Source organism: Papaver somniferum, chromosome 1, assembly GCF_003573695.1.
Source record: "Papaver somniferum cultivar HN1 chromosome 1, ASM357369v1, whole genome shotgun sequence".
NCBI lineage: Eukaryota > Viridiplantae > Streptophyta > Magnoliopsida > Ranunculales > Papaveraceae > Papaver > Papaver somniferum.
Genome location: NC_039358.1, coordinates 236323248 through 236344924, shown reverse-complemented (window position 1 = coordinate 236344924; position 21677 = coordinate 236323248). Strand labels below are relative to the sequence as shown.

At 37.4% G+C, this 21677-nt stretch overlaps 2 protein-coding genes across 4 annotated transcripts; both read left to right on the top strand.

Annotated features, from left to right (window-relative positions):
- The first annotated feature begins 8061 nt into the window (after positions 1 to 8061).
- LOC113320044 lies at positions 8062 to 20022 on the top strand. 3 transcript variants are annotated; one of them, XM_026568014.1, is made up of 11 exons: positions 8062 to 8556; positions 8711 to 9667; positions 10460 to 10690; positions 11329 to 11773; positions 11939 to 12907; positions 13501 to 13731; positions 14881 to 15261; positions 15508 to 16980; positions 17398 to 17973; positions 18114 to 18329; positions 18450 to 20022. In XM_026568014.1, exons 8-11 carry the CDS (start codon positions 16812 to 16814, stop codon positions 19649 to 19651), a joined length of 2163 nt encoding a protein of 720 aa, XP_026423799.1. In that variant the 5' UTR covers positions 8062 to 8556; positions 8711 to 9667; positions 10460 to 10690; positions 11329 to 11773; positions 11939 to 12907; positions 13501 to 13731; positions 14881 to 15261; positions 15508 to 16811; the 3' UTR covers positions 19652 to 20022. The 3 variants fall into 3 exon arrangements, with proteins under 3 accessions (XP_026423799.1, XP_026423798.1, XP_026423800.1); XM_026568013.1 differs by having other exon boundaries at positions 11315 to 11773; XM_026568015.1 differs by having other exon boundaries at positions 10460 to 11773; positions 15508 to 16704; positions 18450 to 20021.
- LOC113273151 lies at positions 16136 to 16720 on the top strand. Its single transcript, XM_026522915.1, has one exon. The coding sequence runs from the start codon at positions 16136 to 16138 to the stop codon at positions 16718 to 16720; it is 585 nt and encodes a 194-aa protein (XP_026378700.1).
- Positions 20023 to 21677: the final 1655 nt, after the last annotated feature.

The window sequence follows — 21677 nt, the reverse complement described above, 5'->3', positions numbered from 1 at the left end:
CTCTATAGTGGCCTCGTTGTACAACGAGAAATACCTTAAACATCAACCAATCCTCCAAAACATCCCTCCTCCTCCCTCGTCCACAAGCCCCCAATGGAGGAATATGACTTCCCTCATACCAACCATGAAAAAACATCTCTTTCACCAGATAGGAAACGACTCCACCACCCCAATCCAAGCAAACTGGATCCCTCAGTTCGAAAATAACACAGACCCAACACTTTGCTACCCCATAAAATCAGTAGTTGATATTATTGACCCATTAACCCGGTCTTGGAACCACGAAAAGCTGAGCATACTCCCACCAAACTCAGTGCAAAAAATCGTCAACCTTCACCTTCCACATGAAAACCAGTTGGATAGAATAATCTGGCCCTTCACAAAATCAGGAAAATACACGACGACTTCAGGATACAAATGCCTAACAGACATTTCAGACCAATTGCAGCACAACCCATCACCCCCTCCAACCAACTTCCTATGGACGCTCCCATGTCCACCAAAAGTACAGCTTTTCCTGTGGAAAGCACTTAACGGGGGTTTACCAACCCTCCAACTACTCAATCACATTCGCCTCGCCAACTCCAATCTTTGCCCCCAATACAATTCTGATCCTGAAACTGCACAGCATATCCTGCTACATTGTCCGTTCGCTATGGATTCGTGGAACCTACTGCTTCCCCGGATATCCACTCTGCAAATCACCCACCAATAAACCCACACACATCTATATCCCTACTTCTTCAGGCTAAAATCGATAACGAAACCACCACCACATTCTGCTTTCTCTTCTGGTCCCTTTGGCTAGCTAGAAATGACGTCGTATACAAGCAAAAGCAAACAAGCCCAACAAACATACTCCAAATGGATACCCGCCTACAACATGAATACACCTGGGCTCAACAGAACCTCCCTCCGGTACTACCAGGAATGCAATCTTCTACAAACATTATGCATCAACTTCCCAAGTCAATCACAATTTTAGTAGGATGGAGTAAACCCCACTCGAACTGGATCAAAATCAACACAGATGGAGCAGCTAAAGGACATCCGGGACTGGCAGGAGCGAGAATTATTTGCCGAAACGAAAATGCTATCACAATGTTAGCAATTGCACAACCACTAGGGATAACAACAGCGCTCACTGCGGAAACTTGGGCCATGCTCATAGCGTCAAGAACAGCTACATATCGAGAATGGCCAAAGGTGCAATTTGAAACGGACTCGGAAAATCTTCTAAGGTTTTTAACCTCGACAGCCGAACCACCTTGGTACTTAAACAATATGATAGCAGAAATCAATCTTAGATTGGCCCAAATTCTACATTGCACCATAAAACATAATTACAGGGAAGGAAATCAGGCGGCGGACGGGTTAGCAAACAAAGCAGCAGATGACAACACAATGGAAAATCTATCCACAACAATCTGGTACCACAAAACACCATTGTGTATTGGTCCTATTGTAATGTCAGACTCTATGGGTACAATGTACCCTCGTGTTATTTCTTTGTAACTTAAATACAATTTCATGCTTCAAAAAAAAGATTTTTGATCAATTTCTGCAGTTTTTTTTTACTAAAAAATATTTCAAATATGTTACTTCTTTGTAATACAGCAGTAGAAAAAAAGATTTTTACAGCTTCTACATTGATAAAAAAAAAACCTTATGACTAAAAGGCCCCTAGTATAACAGTCCAAATTGGGCAAAATTATAAGGGGTATAATAATCATCACTCCAGTACTTTGACATATATTGCTACACTCGGGTCTTCAAATCCTCTTGAAATATTAGTTCAATGATGTTAATCCTTCTTTGCAAATAGTTTTTCTAGTTCTATGATTACTTGTCTCTTCATGAAATTTGATATTTTTCTGTCCTGATTTCTGTTTTCTTTTATATCAGCAAAGTTTTCAATCTTTTGTTTTAAATGTGTAGAGAAAGTAGTTTCTTTACATTGGATATGAGTTTCTAATCTCTTTTCCTGATTTTGCAGGCTCAAAGTTGTATTTCAGTGGTTTTCCAGTGGTGGTTGTAAATAGTGGTATAGGGAAATTTCAATCTTCCTCGGATTAGTGGTTTTTTAGCTTTTTCCATGAAGAATTTCAGGTCTTCATGTAAGGGTATTCGAAAAATAACAGTGGTGTCGTTTATCTTCGTATTTTCCGTTGCTATGATACAAAAATCAGTGGGATTTGCTATCACTAATTGTAGCAGCACGAAAATGGATCAAGATACAGAAGGAACATCCAAGTTTCACCATTGCAGAGTCAAAGAACAGAAGGGCAAAATTGGAATTATCCAGCATAAAAGAGCGCAATCTCTGGAGTTTAAATTTTTGAATTTGAAGTTACCTTATTTTGAGTCAAGATTTTCTCCGCTATTCTCTGGAACAGACTGGAATGAAGAATCAGGGATATGGGGTAATTTAGGAAGGCGGTCATGCTTTCAGAGAAACCCTAAAACTAACTGGGGTGATATAAAGATCAAGAAGAAGCACCTCTCTTATCACATACACAACAATTCTCATAATAGAAATCAAAGTAAACATCTTCTCAAAAAAATGGCACAACCCAACAACCTGCAATTGGCAGCTCTATCTAGGAGGGTGCAGGAAACTAATCTTAGCATCAATCAGCTAAGAATCTCAAGGAGCAGTTTGATTTCTGAAACTGAATTCGATGCAGTGGCTACAAACTGGAATAACTTTTTGATTGGAAAAGTCGTCTACAAAGATGAAGTGAAGTATGATGATATTCTGAGGGAGGTGAACATAGTTTGGAGGAGTTATAAGAAATTCGAAGTCAGCACAATGGGACACAACTTGTTTGTTTTTAAGTTCAAAACTAATGAGTACAAGAAGGAAGTCCTGAAGAGAATTCCATGGGTTATTAACTTTATGCTTGTTTTGCTACAAGATTATGATAACTCGATAAGTGTAAGAGTATAAATTTACTCACCAAATCTTTTCTGTGGTTCTTCGAAATCTTGCGCTGGAACATATAGATGATGGTATTATTGAGAAGATTATCCAGGACATTGGTCAAAAAGTGGAGGTGGATGGGAAGAAATGTGTGACAATCAGAGGGAGAGTAGCTACGGTCAAGGTGCTGGTTGATTTGAGTAAACCGCTAAAAAGAGGAGTATGGATTTTCAATGCTGCTAAACAGAAAGTTTGGGTGAAATACCATTTTGAGAAACAACCAAAGAAAATATGCCCTCATTGCTTTGTTATTGAGGAGACTGCGTGGGATATTTTTATCTATGGACTGACTGAGAAAGAGTTTGAGGAGTATTGGGCTAAACATGCTCACAAGCTTGAAGCCATGATGCAGCAGCAAAAGGAACAAAGTGAGGCAGATGGGTCTCATGGATCCGCCAGTGGATCCGGTGGAAGTATGGATGATGTGTCTGACCCGAGGAAGAATAAAAGGTCAAGAGATGACTCGATAGAAGATAATTATGTTCTTCTGGATGGAAACCTAGAGATGAATGAAGGAAATATAGCTGCTCAGAGTGATGAAGTTTATCATATGGACAATCAAGCGTTCACTTACAATGGGGAAGACCTGAATATGGCAGATGCTGAAAATGGAGGAAGGAGTGAAGAAACCTATCACTCAGCCAATACTGAAATGCGATTGAGCGCTGCAAAACAAGTTTGCACTAATATCCTTTCTTTTAAAAATTTCAGCTTTCTGTCTATCTGCCAAATTCAATTGCTTGTTCCTCTTGTTTGTCGCTGGAATTTTTGGGTTGATCAAAATTGTGTGTTTAATTTGGTTTTAAATTTTAGGGTTTGTCCTGATTTTAACCTAGAGAGTCAAAAAATGAAAGTCTTTTCCTAGAATGTCCAGGGTTTTGGTAACAAACACACAAAAAATCATCTTAGAAAATTGATTAGGTCTAATGATCCTGACATTGTCTTCTTGAGTGAAACTAAAACCATGAACCTGAAAATGGAAAAATTCACTAAATACTATAATTATATGAACTATCTTTATGTCAATCCTGTAGGTGCCTCAGGAGGTTTGTTTGTTTTGTGGAAAGATGGGATTCATATTGATTTGGTAGATATGAACACTAATTTCATTACTGTGTTAGTGAATATGGATCCCAGAAGTGGTTACACTTTACTGAATTTCATGTATGGTGCCTTAGATGATATAGGATGGGATAGACAATGGGATTATTTGGACAATCTAGCAAGTAGATATGATTATCCCTGGATAGTCCTTGGGGACTTGAATTTTATTATGAGACAAGAGGAAAAAGTTGGTGGAAATCTAGTTCCTCAAAGTCAGTTGGATAATGTTAAAAATTATCTAGATAATCTAGGACCTTTTGACCTATCTTTCATAGGAAACCCTTTTACATGGGGTAATCATAAGTCTGGTGATTCACTAATTCTTGAAAGACTTGATAGAGCCCTTGTTAACCAAACTTGGTCTGACTTTTTTGCTAATGATATTATATATCATCTGATTATCCTAGCTAGTGATCATGTTCCTATACTCCTTGTCACTTCTAGGGAGAACAATAATTCTAGGAGACCTTTAAGGTTTAATAGATGATGGTTTAATGACTCTAGCTGTAAGGAGTTAATATCTGATAACTGGAAAACTAGTGAAAATGGGTCCAAGGCTTATAAACATTCTAAATGCTCGCATAATGTTAAAGTAGCTTTAAGGCAATGGAACATGAACTCTTTTGGGAATTTTTAAACCCATATAAATGATATTCAGAGGCAATTAGATGACATATCCAATAATATGCATGATTCTGATAATTCTTTGTTGAAAGATAGACTAGAAGAGTCTTTGAAATATTGGTACAATGTGAGACAAGATTACTATATGCAAAGGGCTAGGGAGAATACTCTGAAGTTTGATGATAAAAATACTAAGTACTTTCATGATAAAGTAAAATATAGGAAAAAAAGAACTCAAATAGATTGTCTGAAAAGCAACATTGGAATATGGTTAATTGATAAGGGCATGATAGCTACTGAACTTAGAGACCACTTTAGTAAGATGAGTAAAACTTCTAATCCTCCATATGATAATAGTTTTCTTGATGTTCTTATGCCATGAATTACTGCTGAGGAAAATGAATTCCTAATTCATCCTCCTACTGATGAGGAGATTAAGTCCATTGTGTGGCAAATGCAACCATGGACTAGTCCAGGGCCAGATGGTTATCCACCTGGTTTCTATCAACAAATGTGGGAGACAGTTGGACCTGATACAATTGCTATGGTTAAAAGTTTCTTTCATTCTGGGCATATTCTTAAGCAAATGAACCATAATTTTTTTCCCTTATACCTAAGAATGATGCTCCTAAGACTGCTGCAGATTTTAGGCCGATCAACTTAAGTAATGTTAGCTATAAGATAATCTCCAAACTTTTAGCTAGTAGACTCAAAACTATCATGGACGAATTCATCAGCCCATATCAAGCATCTTTTCTATCCTCAAGACAAATAACAAATAACATTGTTATTACTCATGAGCTAGTTCACACTATGAGGAAGAAGAGAACCAAATCAGGTCTTATTGCTATCAAACTAGACATGTCTAAGGCTTTTGATAGAATAGAGTGGAAATTCTTGATTGATATTCTGAAAAAACTTGGTTTCCATGATCACTGGTGTAATCTCATTGAGCAATGTGTTTCTACAGTTTCAACTTCTATATTGTTAAATAGCTGTCCTGGTGAAGTGTATTACCCAACAAGGGGTCTCAGACAGGGGGACCCTTTGTCTCCTTATTTATTCTTAATATGTATGGATGTTTTATCTAAAATGCTTATTGATGCAGAGAGGAAAAATGACATCCAAGGTATAAAAGTCACTACTTCCAGCCCTTCAGTTAGCCATTTGTTTTTTTGCTGATGATTGTCTTGTGTTTACCAGGGCCAATGTTAAGGAAGCTAGGAACTTAGAAGCCATGCTTGATAAATTCAGTAAGTTTTCTGGTCGAGTTATAAACTTTGAAAAGTCAGGAATAGCTTTTAGTCCTAAAACTGAATCTAGAAACAAAAATCAGATTCTCTCTATACTTAAGATTAAAAACTTAGGATTAGCTGATAAGTATCTAGGAGTTCCCTTACTTTTGCAGAAAAACAAAATGGAATCTTTCAAGCATTTAGGAGATTCTTGTGAAAAGAGATTGGACACATGGCAGAGTAAGTACATAAATCAACTAGGGAGAACTGTCCTTATAAAGTCTACACTAGGTACTTTAGCTTCACACCAATTATCTGTTTTTCCCATGCCAAAAAAAATGACCAATAAATTAGATTCTATACAAAGAAAATTCTTTTGGAACAAGAATGGTTATGCTAAGGGAGGAAATTTGTTGGGTTGGGATAATGTTGCTAAGCCCATTGAACTTGGGGGCCTCAATATTAGGAAAACAGAATACCTTAACACTGCCTTGTTAGCTAAATTGGCTTGGAGGATGTTAACTGAACCAGATGCTTTATGGGTCCAAATTTTGTGTCATAAGTATTTTCATGATTCTAATCCTCTCCATGTTGTTAGAACTGAGTCTGTCTCTTGGGTGTGGAAAGGTATTTGTAGGGGTTATGATCTGATTAGGAGACACTACTGTTGGGAAATAGGGGATGGTACTCATATTGAAATTTGGAAGGACAAATGGGTGCCATATAGGGAAAATTTACTGCCTAGCAGCTTAGCTTCTAATGGCATGAAAAGTGTTAACCAATTACTTGTGCAGGGAACAGGGGAATGGAAGGTAGACACCTTGAATTGTCTTTTTGATAATGAAACTGTAGCTGATATCTGTAAAATAAGAGTCTCACAATTTGGTAAAGATACCCTCGGGGGGAAACCAACTCAGAATGGACAGTTTACTGTCAAATCGGCTTATAACTGTATTTTACATGATATGAATGCGTATGGTAATAGTACTTTCCCTTGGAAATCCCTTTGGAGGCTTAATCTTCCACAAAAAGTAAGACACTTTTTATGGAAATGTCTTAATGACTGTGTCCCAGTGAGCAGTAAGATTGGCAGGTACATGCCATCTGTTCCTAGTGAATGTCCCTTTTGTCAGCAAGATAGAAACTGCTAATTATCTGTTTGTGGAGTGTGAAGTTACTAAAAGATTATGGTTTGCTCTAGATGCTAATATGGCAGGAGATATAGCTAATACTAATCTGCAGGAGTGGATTACTAGCTGGTTTCAAAGCACTAATGCTTTAAGATCCGAACAAGATAATTATGTTCAATTTATCAGCTTTGCAATCTGGCAGATTTGGAAGCTGAGATGCAATGTGGTCTTTGATAATGGTACAGTGCAGGCAACCAAATTGGTGACTCAAGTCAATAAAGAGTTAACTGAATGGAATTCACTTCCTATGACAGGGAGGAGTAATACAGTTAGACATAATAGAAATGTGATACCCTGGCAATTGCCAGAAATTAGCTATCACAAGATAAACTTTGATGGTGCTTTTATGAAAGAAACTAAAGATATGGGTATAGGACTGACAATGTTTATTCATACAGGGCAATGCAGAGGAGCTCAATCAATCTCAGGTCTAGCTCAAGATGAGGTGGAAACTGAGGCTTTAGCAGCACTGACAGCAATCAAGTGGGCAAAAGCTTCTGCTATGGAAAAACTGCATTTGGAGGGCGACTGTCTAAATGTAGTTGATGCAATAAATGGAAGTGTGGGCAAGGTCAGATGGACTAATAATAATATTATTCAAGATTGCAGAAGTTTATTAGTAGGTTTTAAAGATTGAAAATGTTGTTTTGTACACAGAGAATCAAATGAGGTAGCAAATAGCTTAGCAAAGAGAACTAGGACTTCTAGAATTGATCAACATTGGAGCGAAAATTTCCCTTCTTGGTTAAAATCTCTAATTAGAGAAGAACTAAATGTAATCATACATTAAAGTCTATCAATTAAATTTCTTTCTTATTAAAAAAAACAAAATATAAGGGGTATAATAGGTAGAAGGTGTAAAACCCCACCTACCAAAGTACTTGTGGCTAAAGTACTTGAGGCTTCATAAATGTTGTAGATCTTCTTCTTCACTTAGGATTTCATTTCAAAATCTAGGGAAAAATTTATTTTTGCAATGGAGACCGGTGGTGATGATGAACAGAAGATTTGCAGAAGAAAAAATGGGAAAAGTTGGAATTGCAAGAATGTTAGTGGTGATAATATTCTCCAATATTGTGAGAAACATTACGGTCAATATTTAGATCTAACCAAGAAGATGGAGGATGAGGAGGATGAGAAGCTGCCTCCAGATGAACAACGTTGTTCTCAAGCTTCGAATGGCGGATGGAGGTGCAAGAGTTTTAGGATGATGATACTGTTCCTAAGAGTAGATACTGTGAAAAACATTACAAGTATCAATCAACGGAATATAAGAAGAAGATGTGATTTAAGAAGAAGACAAGTGGAGATCATGGTGAAACTACTGCAGAAGAAATCAGCGGATCCAAACGGAGGAGGAAGAAGGTAGATGATGGAACAGAAACTCAAAATCTAGGGGCTACTAGTTATAATGACACCGGTGAGTAATTCTTTCTTATATCTTCATTTTTGTGAAATTATGATTACTTAAATGTTGTTATTTTTCAATTCGTTTACTTAAATGTTTATGATAATTGAGAAATTCAATAGTTGCATTATTGGAATGTCTAACTAATTGGGAATATTCAATCCAGTTGATACAATTATAGAAGCTGGTAGTGGCAATATTAGAAGGAAGACGAAAAATGTGGAAAGAACGGAAGGGTCTGGAGAACCAGAATCATCGACAAGAACTAGAGAACCTTTTGTTGAATTCGAGAGTCTGGAGCATTATAAGACTAAATGTTTTGAATTGTCTCTGCAACTTGAGAACAATAAAGTAGAGCTTGAGAAGAAGAAAATCGAGTGCACTAAACTCCAGGGTCAGTTAGCAGAAGTCGTAGAAACTAGAAAGACTGCTGTTACAAAGGAGACTGAACCCACACCAGCGGATGCAACTCAATACTGGAGGAAGATGTTCTTCGATTTGGAGAGTCGATTTCTGAGGACGGAAAACAGGGAAGAATGTGTAGAGTGTCCCATTTCAAAGTTAGGGAGCCTAGTCATGAGGAGTGGAAAGGAAAATTCAATATTGAGATTTGTAGATTTGCCTGATTCTGTAAATATAGAGTCTGAAGCGCGGGGTTTGCAAAATGATGTTACTCAAAGTGTTGAAAACCAAATAGATGAAACCAGCTGTGGAGGGAAGAAGTATTCTGATGTGTATGAGTTAGAAACCAAAGAGGAGTTGCTGAATATGTATGGAAACCTTCAAGAAGGGAACACTGGGGGCTGTTCAGAGGAGACACCATCTCAAGATCATTTGGAAATGAGTAACAAGCATTTTGCGAACTTGGTCTCAGATGACAACAGCTGTGAAAGTCTCGGCGATTCTGATAGTTCTGATGATTCAGAAACTTCTCTTGGTGGCCTTCTGGACAGGCTGGATAGGAATAGGAAGGAAGAGCAAGAACTAAAATGGAAGTTTGAGGCTGATATGCTTTAGATCCTGAGCCCAATATGAAAGCGGTATGCGCTCTCTATAGACAACATATAGCTGAAGCCGAAATATCAACCAACAGGTTGTTTTACAATTACAGCGATGTGTTCAGGTATGGAAGGTTTCTCTACCTTCCCCCTCATTTCCAATTCACTTATAATTGAGAACTGGTGAAATTACTGTTTTTGCAGTTACAATAAATTGCCTTGTTCAATACTGCAAAAAATTGAACCTTCTTGGTTTACATTTTATACTGTCTATGTTCAATTACTACTGCTCTACTCATATTCTGCTGCGGAATTCATTGATTGTTTTAGTATCTTAATTAGCCGTATCATAAAAATGACGCAATTCGTTTAATATTTGGCTTATTACAAAGTATCCTCTGATTTTGTCGGTAGGTAGAGCATAATTAGTTGAATATCGCAATGTCTGAAGATTTACCTTTATACTTTGGAATCAAAATGCAAGCCAAGAGGAATGGCTATATCATACATTTGTTCTTTTCTCATATGCCAATCAAGATATTAACATCCTATCTCTACTGAAAACTTGTGGTTGTAAATTCTCAATATAGTTAGTTGAGATATGATCCTGCAATATGACTTGCCTCACTCTTCCATATGAATTTCAAATTATATTGAGAATTTACAACAACAAGATATGATCCTGCAATCTGCTGACTTTATATATCGATTACCTATGGGTCGCACAAGAAACACTAGTGGTCTATTTTCTCGCTTCCCCAAATTTCCTACTTGTAGTTGTTAGTTGAATGGTAGGAGCAATAGATTTTCGTGTCTGTGGCTGCACAGGACAGGAAAGCAAGCCTGTTCAGAGTTATTACTCTCATGGTTTTCTGTTTTCATAGACTTTTGTGCTTATTGATATTTTTTCTCAACAGGGCAACTACTTTGGCCAAATTTCTAATGAATGGGGCCTGCCAAGGTGACCTTAAGAAGTCTGCAAAAGAGTTGGAGAAATTCGATTCTAAAGGAGTTGAAGACTGCAAGAGGCTGTCTAGAAGCTACTCGAAACAGTTATTCAGCATCTACCAAAACAGAAAAGATCCTTTTTTCCTTCCAGCTACAATGGCCAGCCATGGAGATCAAACTGCCAAGTGATACATTGTTGTGTAAGTGGCCTTCACTTTTTTGACTAGGCATTACAATCTTGCATCTCCTTTTAACCTAGCCTCCTCCAATTTTGCACACATATGAAATCGGGGTCTGGTTAATAAACCAAAAGGTAAATTGGATGTGTATTGACTAACTCAATATGTATTGAGTCTCCAATTTAGTAACTGATATTATGGTAGTCACACTTCAGGTTGTTTCAGTAGGTGTACATGGAGAAAAGTAACCCTTGTTTACCTCATGGAACTGATAATGTTATACTCATAGCTTTGACTTGGACCACATATCCTAAGTTCCAAATGTGGCACCAAAGAGCAAACCATTGGATATATTTCTCCATTTTTTTTTACTATAACACAACAGTAGAAATAAAGATTTTTACAGCTTCCACAGTGATAAAAATAACTTATGATGACTAAAAGGCTCTTGGTATACCAGTCCAAACTGGCTTAAACTCTAAGGGTATAATAGAACAAAGTAATAAAATCCCACCTACCAAAGTACTTATAACTAAAGTACTTGAAGCTTCATAAATGTTGTAGAACTTGAATTATTTGTTAGATCTGATTTCATTTCCAGAGCAAAATTGACTTTTGATATGGAGACTAAGAAGAAGGCTGCAGGTGATGATGAACAGAAGATTTTTACAAGTTGGAAATGCAAGAATGTTAGTGGTGATAACAATCTCCAATTATTTTTTTCAAGAATAAATTACAATCATAGTTCAGATCTAACCAAGAACATGGAGATGAAGAAGCAGAAATTCACCCCTCCAGATGAACAACGTTGTTCTCAAGCTTCGAATGGCGGATGGAGGTGCAAGAGTTTTAGGATGGGTCATGGTGCTGCTGCTAATGATGATGATACTGTTCCTAAGAGTAGATATTGTGAAAAACATTACAAGTATCAATCAACGGAATATAAGAAGAAGATGCGATTTAAGAAGAAGACAAGCACTGGAGATCATGGTGAAGGTACTGCAGAAGAAATTAGGGGATCCAAACGGAGGAGGAAGAAGGCCCCGGAGGAAGATGGTGAAACAGAAATTCAAAAACTAGTAGGGGCTACAATTGATGATACCTGTGAGTAATTCTTTCTTGTATCTTTGATTTTGCAAAATTAATTCAACAAATTTCGTAGTTTAAAATCTGATAATTGAGAAATTTCATAGTTGCATCTGTTAAGTCCCCCAGAGGAATCATTGCATTGCATTGTTTTGCCTAACTAATTGGAAATTTTCTATCCAGATGATACAATTATAGAACTTGGTACTACTGCCAACATTAGGAGGAAGACGAAAAATGTTGAAGGGTCCGGAGAAGCTGTGGTTGAATTCGAGAGTCTGGAGTATTATAAGTCTAAATGTTTTGAATTGTCTCTGCAACTTGAGAATAAGAAAGTGGAGCTTGAGAAGAAGAACATCGAGTGCACTAAACTCCAGGGTCAATTAGAGGAGGTCGTAGAAACTAGAAAGACTTCTGCGACAGAGGAGATTGAATGGACACTAGCGGATGCAACTGAATATTGGAGGAAGATGTTCTCTGATTCGGAGAGTCGATTTCGAGGATGGAAAATCGCAATTCAACGAAGGCAGAATGCGTAGAGTCTCACATTTCAAAGTTGGAGAGCTTAGTCCTGAGTAGTGGAAAGGCAAGTTCAATATCTTTGCGTGATTCTGTAAAGATGGAGTCTGAAGTGCGCGGTTTACAAAATGATGTTACTCAAAGTGTTGAAAAGCAAAGAGATGAAACCAGCTGTGGAGAGAAGGAGTGCTCTCATCTGTATGAGTTGAAAACCAAAGAGGGGATGCTGATTATGTATGAAAACTTTGAAGGGAAGGGTTGGGGCTGTTCGGAGGAGAGACCATCTCAACATGGATCACCATCTCAAGCTCATTTGGAAATGAGTAAGAAGCCTTTTGCAAACTTGGTCTCAGATGACGACAATGGTGAAAGACTCGATGGATTTGAAGGTTCTGATAGTTCTGATGATTCAGAAACTTCTCTTGGTGGCCTTCTTGACATGCTGGAAACGAAATATAGGAATAGGAACGAAAACCAAGAACTAAAATGGAAGTGTGAGGCTGATATGCTTTCTTCATTTGAAGAAGATCCTGAGCTGAATATGAAAGCGGTATGCGCCCTCTATAGACAGCATATAGCTGAAGTAGAAATATCAACCAAGGGGTTGTTTTTCAATTACAGCGATGTGCTCAGGTATGTGAAGGATTCTCAAACTTTACCCTCATTTGTAATTCACCTATACTTAAAAACTGGATGAGATTCCTGTTTTTGCAGTTACAATACATTGCCTTGTCCAAAGTTGCAAAGATTTGAAAGCTTCTTTGTTTACATTTTTATACTGTCTATGTTCAATTCCTACTGCTCTATTCATATTTTGCTTCCGAATTCATTGGTTGATTTAGTATCTTCATTAGCAATATGGCCCATATCCTATAATGACGCAATTCGTTTAATATTTGGCTTTACAAAGTATCCTCGGATTTTGTCAGTAGTTAAGGCATTATTAGTTTCATGTCACAATGCCTGAAGATTTACCATTATACTTTAAAAAAAAAAGCGTCAAGAGGAAATATCAATCTGCTGACTCTATATTTCAATTACCTATGCTTCAGTTAACGCATGAAAAATTAGTCGTCTATTTTTTGTAGTTGTCAGATAAAAGATTTTCTGGCTTCCACAAATTTCATACTTGTAGTTGTTAGTTGAACAATGGGAGCCACATGTATTACTCTCATGGTTTTCTATTTTCATAGAATTTTGTCCTTGTTGATATCTTTTCTTCACAGGACTACTACTTTGGCTAAATTTCTAATGGATGGGCCCCGCAAAGGTTACCTTAAGAAGTCTGTCAAAGAGTTGGAGAAATTCGATTCTAAATGAGTAGAAGACTGCAAGAGGCTGGCTAGAAGTTACTCGAAACAGTTATTCAGCATCCACCAAACCAGAAATGATCCTCTTTTCCTGCTAGCAACAACAGCCAGCCATGGAGATCAAACCGCTAATTGATATATTGTTGTGTAAGTGGCCTTCACTTTTTTGAGTAGGCATTACAGGCTTGCATCTCCTTTTAACCTAGCCTCGTCTAATTTTGTACACATGAAATCAGAAACTGGTTAATATACCACATGATAGTTTGGATCTGTATTGAAATGACATAATATGTATTGAATCTCCAATTTAATAACTGGTATTATGGTAATCACACTTCAGGTTGTTTTAGTAGTTGTTTATGGAGAAAAGCAACCCTCACTTATGTAGTAAAATCTTTTGACTGAAATTTAAAGGTGGATTACCCTTTTTGTTATGTCTCTTAATTTTGTTGATATAACTAATAACAAGGTAGTTGAATGTTGTTGCAAAGTTTGCATGAAAATCGAAACTAGTGTCATGGGTGCATCTTTTGGGGTCTGACGAAATCCGTGTTGCAAAATTTTCTGGTAACAGAGAGTTGCATCTCTTGGGGTCTATTGTAACTTGTTATGTTTTATTAACACTTCTTGTGTGATTTAGTTTGTAATAAAATTTTATTTTGACAAAGGCAAAGCTGAGACAGCCCAGCCTGCCAACACCATCTGCAATTACTAGACATCCTCCTCTCTAAATGCGAAGGTTTTTTAGTATTGATTTTAGATATTTATATCATATCCTATTTATTTGAGCATTCTGATTGCTTTGATATCTGTTGAGTGCTAGATTTTCATGGAAATTGACAAATCTTCAAGTCTCATTTAATTTGTTCAGATTTATGAATTCATGCTTTCCAAACCTTTTCATCTAGTATGAGAGAAATCATAGACAAATCAGTAGTTCATGATTTCAATTGTTGAATTCGGAGCTTACTTTGTAATCTTGCAACTCGTCTGTTGTGGAAGCTTACCTACAGCGTGATCAAGATTACTCCCTAGTGGTGATATTTCATCAAAACTTCTTCTTGTATGAGGTTCTTTGATTGTTTCATTATGTGGTTCTGGTCAAAATCAAGTGGAATTCCAGAAATATATTATCTTATTCAAATGCTTGGATTTAGTGTTTCGAATTTAGTCCTTCAAGTTTTGAGAATTAGTGTTCCAATTTGTTATACTACGTTTAGTGGTTCAGTTCTTGTTCGTAAGCTGGCAGTTCTGATTGTTTGACAAGTGATGCAATTTTTCGCTGTTTCTGGGCAGAGATGTGTACATGAAGAATTCGGTTCATCAGATTTGCAGTAGAAAAACTGCGAATTGGAGATGCAAGAATGTCAGTGGTGATAATGAACTGTAACTTTGTGAAAAACATTACAAGAAGAGAAAGGAGATGGAGGAGAAGAGTAAGTTGCCTTCAGATGAACGGTTTTGTTGTTTAACTGGTGGTGGCGGATGGAGATGCAAGAATTTAAGGTTGAGTCATGGTGGTGCAGCTGATGATGGTGATAATAGTTTTGTTCCTAAGACCAAATTTTGTGAAAAACATTACTACTATTTTGCAGAGAAAAATAGAAGAAGAATAAGAAGTGGAGATAGTGGCTTGAAACAGAGGAATATGATGAAACTGAAATAGAGAAGATACCTGTGAGTAATTCTTATCATACCTTCATTTTAGTGATTTTTTTTTTATTTTAGGTTGTTCGTTTGCTTACATGTTTATAATTATGATAACTAATTGAACAAATTTCATAGTTTCATCTCTAGTTACTGCTGTTGTTGTCATTCTTCGTTTTGTTAAAAATATGATGATTGAGAAATTTCATGATTTCATTGCCCCTCAGAGGAATAAATGCATTGCTTTGTCTAACTAATTGGGAATTTTCAATCCAGCTGCTGATACAATTGTAGAAGAAGGTGGTACTGCTAAATGTCGGAGGAAGAGGAAATATGCTGAAAGAATGGAAGGTTCTGGAGAACCAGAATCATCCGCAAGAACTAGAGATCCTGCGGTTGAATTGGAGAGCCTGGAGCATTATAAGACTAAGTGTTTTGAATTGTCTCTGGAACTTGAGAAGAAGAAATCCGAGTGCACTGAACTCCAGGGTGACTTAGTGGAGGTTGTAGAAACTAGAAGGACTTCTGCTACAAATTATACTGAACCCACACCCATGGATGCAACTGAACATCGGAGGAAGATGTTTTCCAATCTGGAGAGTCGAGTTCTGTGGATGGAAAATAGCAATTCCAAGTTGGAGAGTCTAGTCCTAAAGGTTGAAAATGAAAATTCAGCAATGCTGGGATGTATAGAGACTCTCTGCATGTCGAAGTTGGAGAGCCTAGGCCTGAGGATTATAAATGAAAATTCAACAATGATGGGGATGTGTAGAGTCTCGCGTTCCCAAGTTGGAGAGCTTAGACGTGAGGAAGGAAAATGAAAATTTAGCAAGGGAAGGATGTGTAGAGTCTCGCATTTCTATTTTGGAAAGTCTAGTCCTGAGGAGTAGAAAGGAAGGGTTCAATGTTGAGATGTATTGATCTGTGTGATTCTGTAAAGATAGAGCCCGAAGCGCTGAGTTTGCAAAATGATGTTACTCAAAGTGGTGAAAAGCAAACAGATGAAACCAGTTGCCGAGGGAAGGAGTACTCTCATGTGTATGAGTTGCAAACCAAAGAGGAGGTGCTGAATATGTATGAAAATGTTGAACAAGGCAAGGGTTGGGGCTGTTCGGAGGAGAGGCCATCTCAACATGGATTACCATCTCAAAATCATTTGGAAATGAGTAAGAAGCCTTATGTGAACTTGGTCTCAGATGACCACAATGGTGAAAGTCCTGGCGAGTCTGAAGATTCTGTTACTTCTGCTAATTCTAAAGCTCCTCTTAGTGACCTTAAAGACATGATGGCGGTGAATAATTGGAATTGGAATATAGGCCAAGAAATAAAATGGGAGTTTGAGGCTGATATGCTTTCCTCGTTTGAAGAAGATACTGAACTCAGTATGAAAGCCGTATGTGCTCTCTATCGACAGCATATAGCTGAAGTTGAAATATCAACCAAGGGGTTGTTCCACTACGGCGACGCGCTCAGGTATGTGAAGGATTAATTCCCTACGCTTTTCCCTCATTCCAATTCCCTTATACTTGAAAACTGGATGAAGTTACTGTTATTGTAGTTACAATACATTTCCTTGTTCAATGTTCCAAAAATATGAAAGCCGGTTTGTTTACATATTTATGCTGTTTGAGGTGAATTACTACTGCATGCACTCTATTCACTTTCTGCTGCCGAAACAAAAAGATCCTTTTTTCCTTCCTACTACAACTGCCAGCCATGGAGATAAACTGCCAAGTGATAGATTGCTGTGTAAGTGGCCTTCAGTGTTTTTACTAGGCATTGCAATCTTGCATAACTGGTTAATATATATACCAAATGGTAGATTGAATGTGTATCGACTCTCCAGTTACAGTATAGTAAATAATATTTTATGGTAGTTAAAATAATATTTCGTTTGAAACGGAATATGCGAGTAAAATAAGTTGAAAAGATGAATATGTTGAGTCAACCGGTCAAAACTTTACAGCATTTCTAGAATAGGAAGAAAATATTTACAGCTGTTTTACTTTCTTACAGTAGGAAAAACTTATGACCAAAAGGCCCCTCTTATGGCACACTAATCAAGGCAATAATTGATTACGAGGGTATAATTGAAAAAATTATAAAAACTCACCTAACCAGTAAAAGTAATTTCTAGGGCAAAATTGATTTATTTTGAAATTGTAGACTCAGAGATGGAGGAGAAGAAGATGCAGCAGCTGCCTCCAGATGAAGAGCGTTGTTGTCATACTAGTGGTGCAAATGGAATCAAATACAGATGCAAGAATTTTAGGATGGGTTTTGGTGCTGCTGCTGATGATGATACTGTTCCTAAGACTAAGCGTTGTGAGAAACATTACTATTATTTTTCAAAGTATTTTAAGAATCTTAAAGAGAAGAAGACAAGTGGAGATCATGGTGAAGGTGCAGGTCCTGGTCCAGGTTTGGATATGGAGAGGAAGAAGCAGCAGCAGCAGCTGCCTCCAGATGAAGAGCGTTGTTCTAAAACTAGCGGAACTGGAAAATATAAATACAGATGCAAGAATTTTAGGATGGGTTATGGTGCTAGTGCTGCTGCTGAGGATTATGCTCCTAAGACTACTCGTTGTGAAAAACATTACAATTATTTTACAGACTATTTTAAGAATCTTAAGAAGAAGAATAAGACAAGTGGAGATGGTGAAGAAACTAGGGGATCTAGACGGAGGAGGAAGAAGGTAATGGAGGAGGAAGATGACCTCTCACTTGATGATACCTGTGACTGTAAGTAATTGACAAGTTTCTCAATCTATCTTTAATTTAGTGATTTCTTATTATTGGTTTGTTTGCTTTGAATTATGATAACTAATTGAGAAATTTCATCTTTTGATTTAAGTCCAACTAATTTGGAATTTTGGATCCAGCTGATACAAGTGCAGGTGGTAGTTCTGCCAATTTTATGATCAACAGGAAAGACGTCGACCAGACACAAGAGTCTGGAGAACTAAAATCATTGAGAGGAATTAGGGAACCTGTTGTTGAAACTAGGGCGGCGAAACGGAGGAAGATGATGGTAGCTGAAGGTGACCGGTTCGTTGATGAAACAAGTAATCAACCAGCTACTAATGATAACTGTGATTGTGAGTAACTCTTCATTTTAGTTATTTTTAGTGTTGCTGTTATTGCTACTGTTGTTTGTTTCGTTAAGTCTTCCTACTGAATAAATCCCCAGAGACTAATTGGCAATTTTCTCTATCCAGCTGATACAATTATAGATGGTGGTTCTTCTGATAATGAGAGGAAGAGGAAATATGCCGAAAGAATGTCTGGAGAACTAGAATCATTGGCAGGTTCTGTGGTTGAATTGGAGAGTCTGGAGCATTATAAGACTAAGTGTATTGAATTGTCCGTGGAGCTTGAGAAGAAGAAAATGGAGCTTGAGAAGAAGGCATTGGAGCTTGAGAATATGAATGCGGATCTTGAGAAGAAGAAAGTGGAGTGCACTAAACTCCAGGGTAAATTAGCTGATGTAGAAGAAACTAGAAAGACTGCTGCTACCGATGAGACCGAAAGAACACCCGCAGACGCAACTGAATGTTTATCTTATTTGCAGAGTCAAGTCCACAGGAAAGAAAATGAAAATTCAACAAAGGCAGAATGTGTAGAGGATCGCATTTCGAATTTGGAGAGCCAAGTCCTGAGGATCGAAAGCGAAAATTCAAGAAAGGCAGCATGTGTAGAGTCTCGCATTTCGAAGTTGGAGAGCCAACTCCTGAGGATGGAAAATAAAAACTCAACAACTGCGGGATGTGTAGTTTCTCGCATTTCGAATTTGGAGAGTTTAGTGCCGAGGATGGAAAATGGCAATTCAACAATGGCAGGATGTGGAGACTCTCGCATTTCGAATTTGGAGAGCCTAGTTTTTAGAAGTGGAAAGTCAAGTTCAACATTGAGATGTGTAGAATTGCGTAATTCTGAAAGGGTAGAGTCTGAGGTGCCAGGTTTGCAAAATGTCATTACTCAAAGTTGTGAAAAGCCAACAGATGAAAGCAACAGTAGCAAACTTAATGCTGAAACCAGCAGTGGAGGGTGGAAGGATTCTCATAAGTATGACATCGGCGCCAATGAACTTCATGATAGAGAGTCAGAATTTCCCAAATACTCTGCTATGAACATTTCTTCTACAACTCTACATTTATCAAGCGAGGGTCAAAACGTTGAAGAGGGGAAGGGTTGGGGAAGTTCGTCGAAGAGATCATCTCAACATGGATCGTCATCTCAAGATCATCTTGAAATGAGTGCGGAGCCTTTTGCTAACTTGGTCTCGTATGACGGTGGAGAAAGTTTTAGCGAATCTGAAGATTCTTATAGTTCTGGTGATTCAGAAACTTCTCTTGGTAGCCTTATGGACATGCTGGCGATGAAATATAGGGATAAGAACGATAACAAAGAAATGAAATAGAAATCTGAGCCTGATATGCTTTCTTCCTTTGAAAAAAGATACTGAGCTTTGCGTGAAAGCTGTTTGTGCTCTCTATCGACAGGAAATATCGGTAGACGAAATATCACCCAGGGGGTTGTTCTTTGATAGTCTCCAATTACTACTGCATTGACTCTTTTCATTTTCAGCTGCGGAATTAAATAGGTTGTTTTTTGAGTATCTTAATTAACCATATAAAATAAGTTGCGCAATCCATTTAATATTTGGCTTTACAATGAATCCTTTGATTCTTCCAGTTGTTTTTTGACTTGTATATCACAATGTCCGAAGTCTTTAACTTTATGCTTCGGAATCATAACGCGTTCAACAGGAATGATTATATCAGACATTTGCTCTTTTCTCATTTCCCAGTCAAAATATAACACCTTTGCTGAAAATTCGTGGTTGTCAGGTCTCAATACATTTAGTGGAGATATAAATTAGATGTGTTAAAAATATTTGTTAATTGTGATGGGTAAATCTAGAATTATCTAGATAGCTAACTATAAACTTCCCATGGGCTTACCTTGGATCGGCCCAGTCTAGAGATATCTAGACTCTTCTCATTCTCCTAGTTACGAAGTCAGTCATAGACTCTAGAGTGTTTTATGTCTCTAGATCATTCGGTCATGGTCTAGAAAGTTCTGTTCTAAACTAGTCTTAGGTCGGCAAATGTTGTCCAGAAAGTTTCATTTCCAGATTTTTCTGTTGGTCGGTGCACAAAGCCTATAAATAGGCGACGATGGGTTCACTTGTAATTATAATAAAAACTCAAGTGAGTTGAGAGTGAGAGCTAAAATAGTAAGAGCCAAAGTGTTTATAAACATAGTGAGTCAAAGTGCTACATTAAAAATTCCCTTTGTAATATTTTCATTTCCAAATTAATATAAGCCTCACTTTTCAATTAACCAACATCTCTTTCCCTAATTTTATTTTCATAAACCCATCACATTTCCGCATTGCGCCAACAAATTTGGTATCAGAGAAAACCTAACCCAGTAATCCTAAAACTCTACCCATGGCAATTAACCAAAGTATTCAAGGTTTCAATTATGCCCAAAGTCTAATTCCAATTTTTGATGGTGAGACTTATGATTATTGGAGTTTACAAATGAAAACATTATTCATTTCACAAGACTTATGGGATTTTGTAGAAGATGGTTATAAGGTACCCGAGACGGCAGAATCTCTATCGTCATGGACGGATGCACAGAAAAAGGAGTACAAGGAAAACAAGAAGAAGGATGTTAAAGCACTACTATTTCTACAACAAGGGGTAACTAAAACAATTTTTCCTCGAATTTCGGTGGCGAAAACTTCGAAGGAGGCCTGGAATATTCTCAAAGTAGCATTCCAAGGATCAGAAAAGGTAATCTCCATTAAACTACAAAATTTATGGCGAGATTTTGATAATCTACTTATGAAAGAAAATGAAACTATCCAGAATTTTTTTTCAAGAGTTACTGGTATAGTAAATCAAATTAGTAGTTATGGAGATACGATAGAAAATAAAAGAGTCGTAGAAAATATTTTAAGGAGCTTACCGTTCAAATTCGATCACATCGTCTCTGCCATTGAAGAGTCCAAAAATTTGTCGACTCTCTCGGTACACGAATTAATGGGTTCACTCGAGGCGCACGAGAAAAGGATAAATAGGTTCACTGAGCAACCGTTGGAGCAGGCGTTTCAATCAAAAATAAATTTCAGTGAAAAGAAAAATATGGAAGCCAGAAAAGAAAGCTCCAGAGGGGGATCGTCATCCAACTCGTAGTACGAGAAAGGGTCGACGTCAACTCAAGGACCCAGAAATTTCTACCGCGGACGTGGAAGAGGAAAAGGAGTTTATAGAAACAACAACAAAAGGTACGAAAAAAATTACTCCTCAAATCTCCGATGCAATGTTTGCAAAAAGTTTGGCCATGCAACTGAAAATTGCAAGTACAAGTGCACCAAGTGTGATAAATTAAATCACATGGAAAAAGATTGTTGGCTCAACGAAGCTAACTAT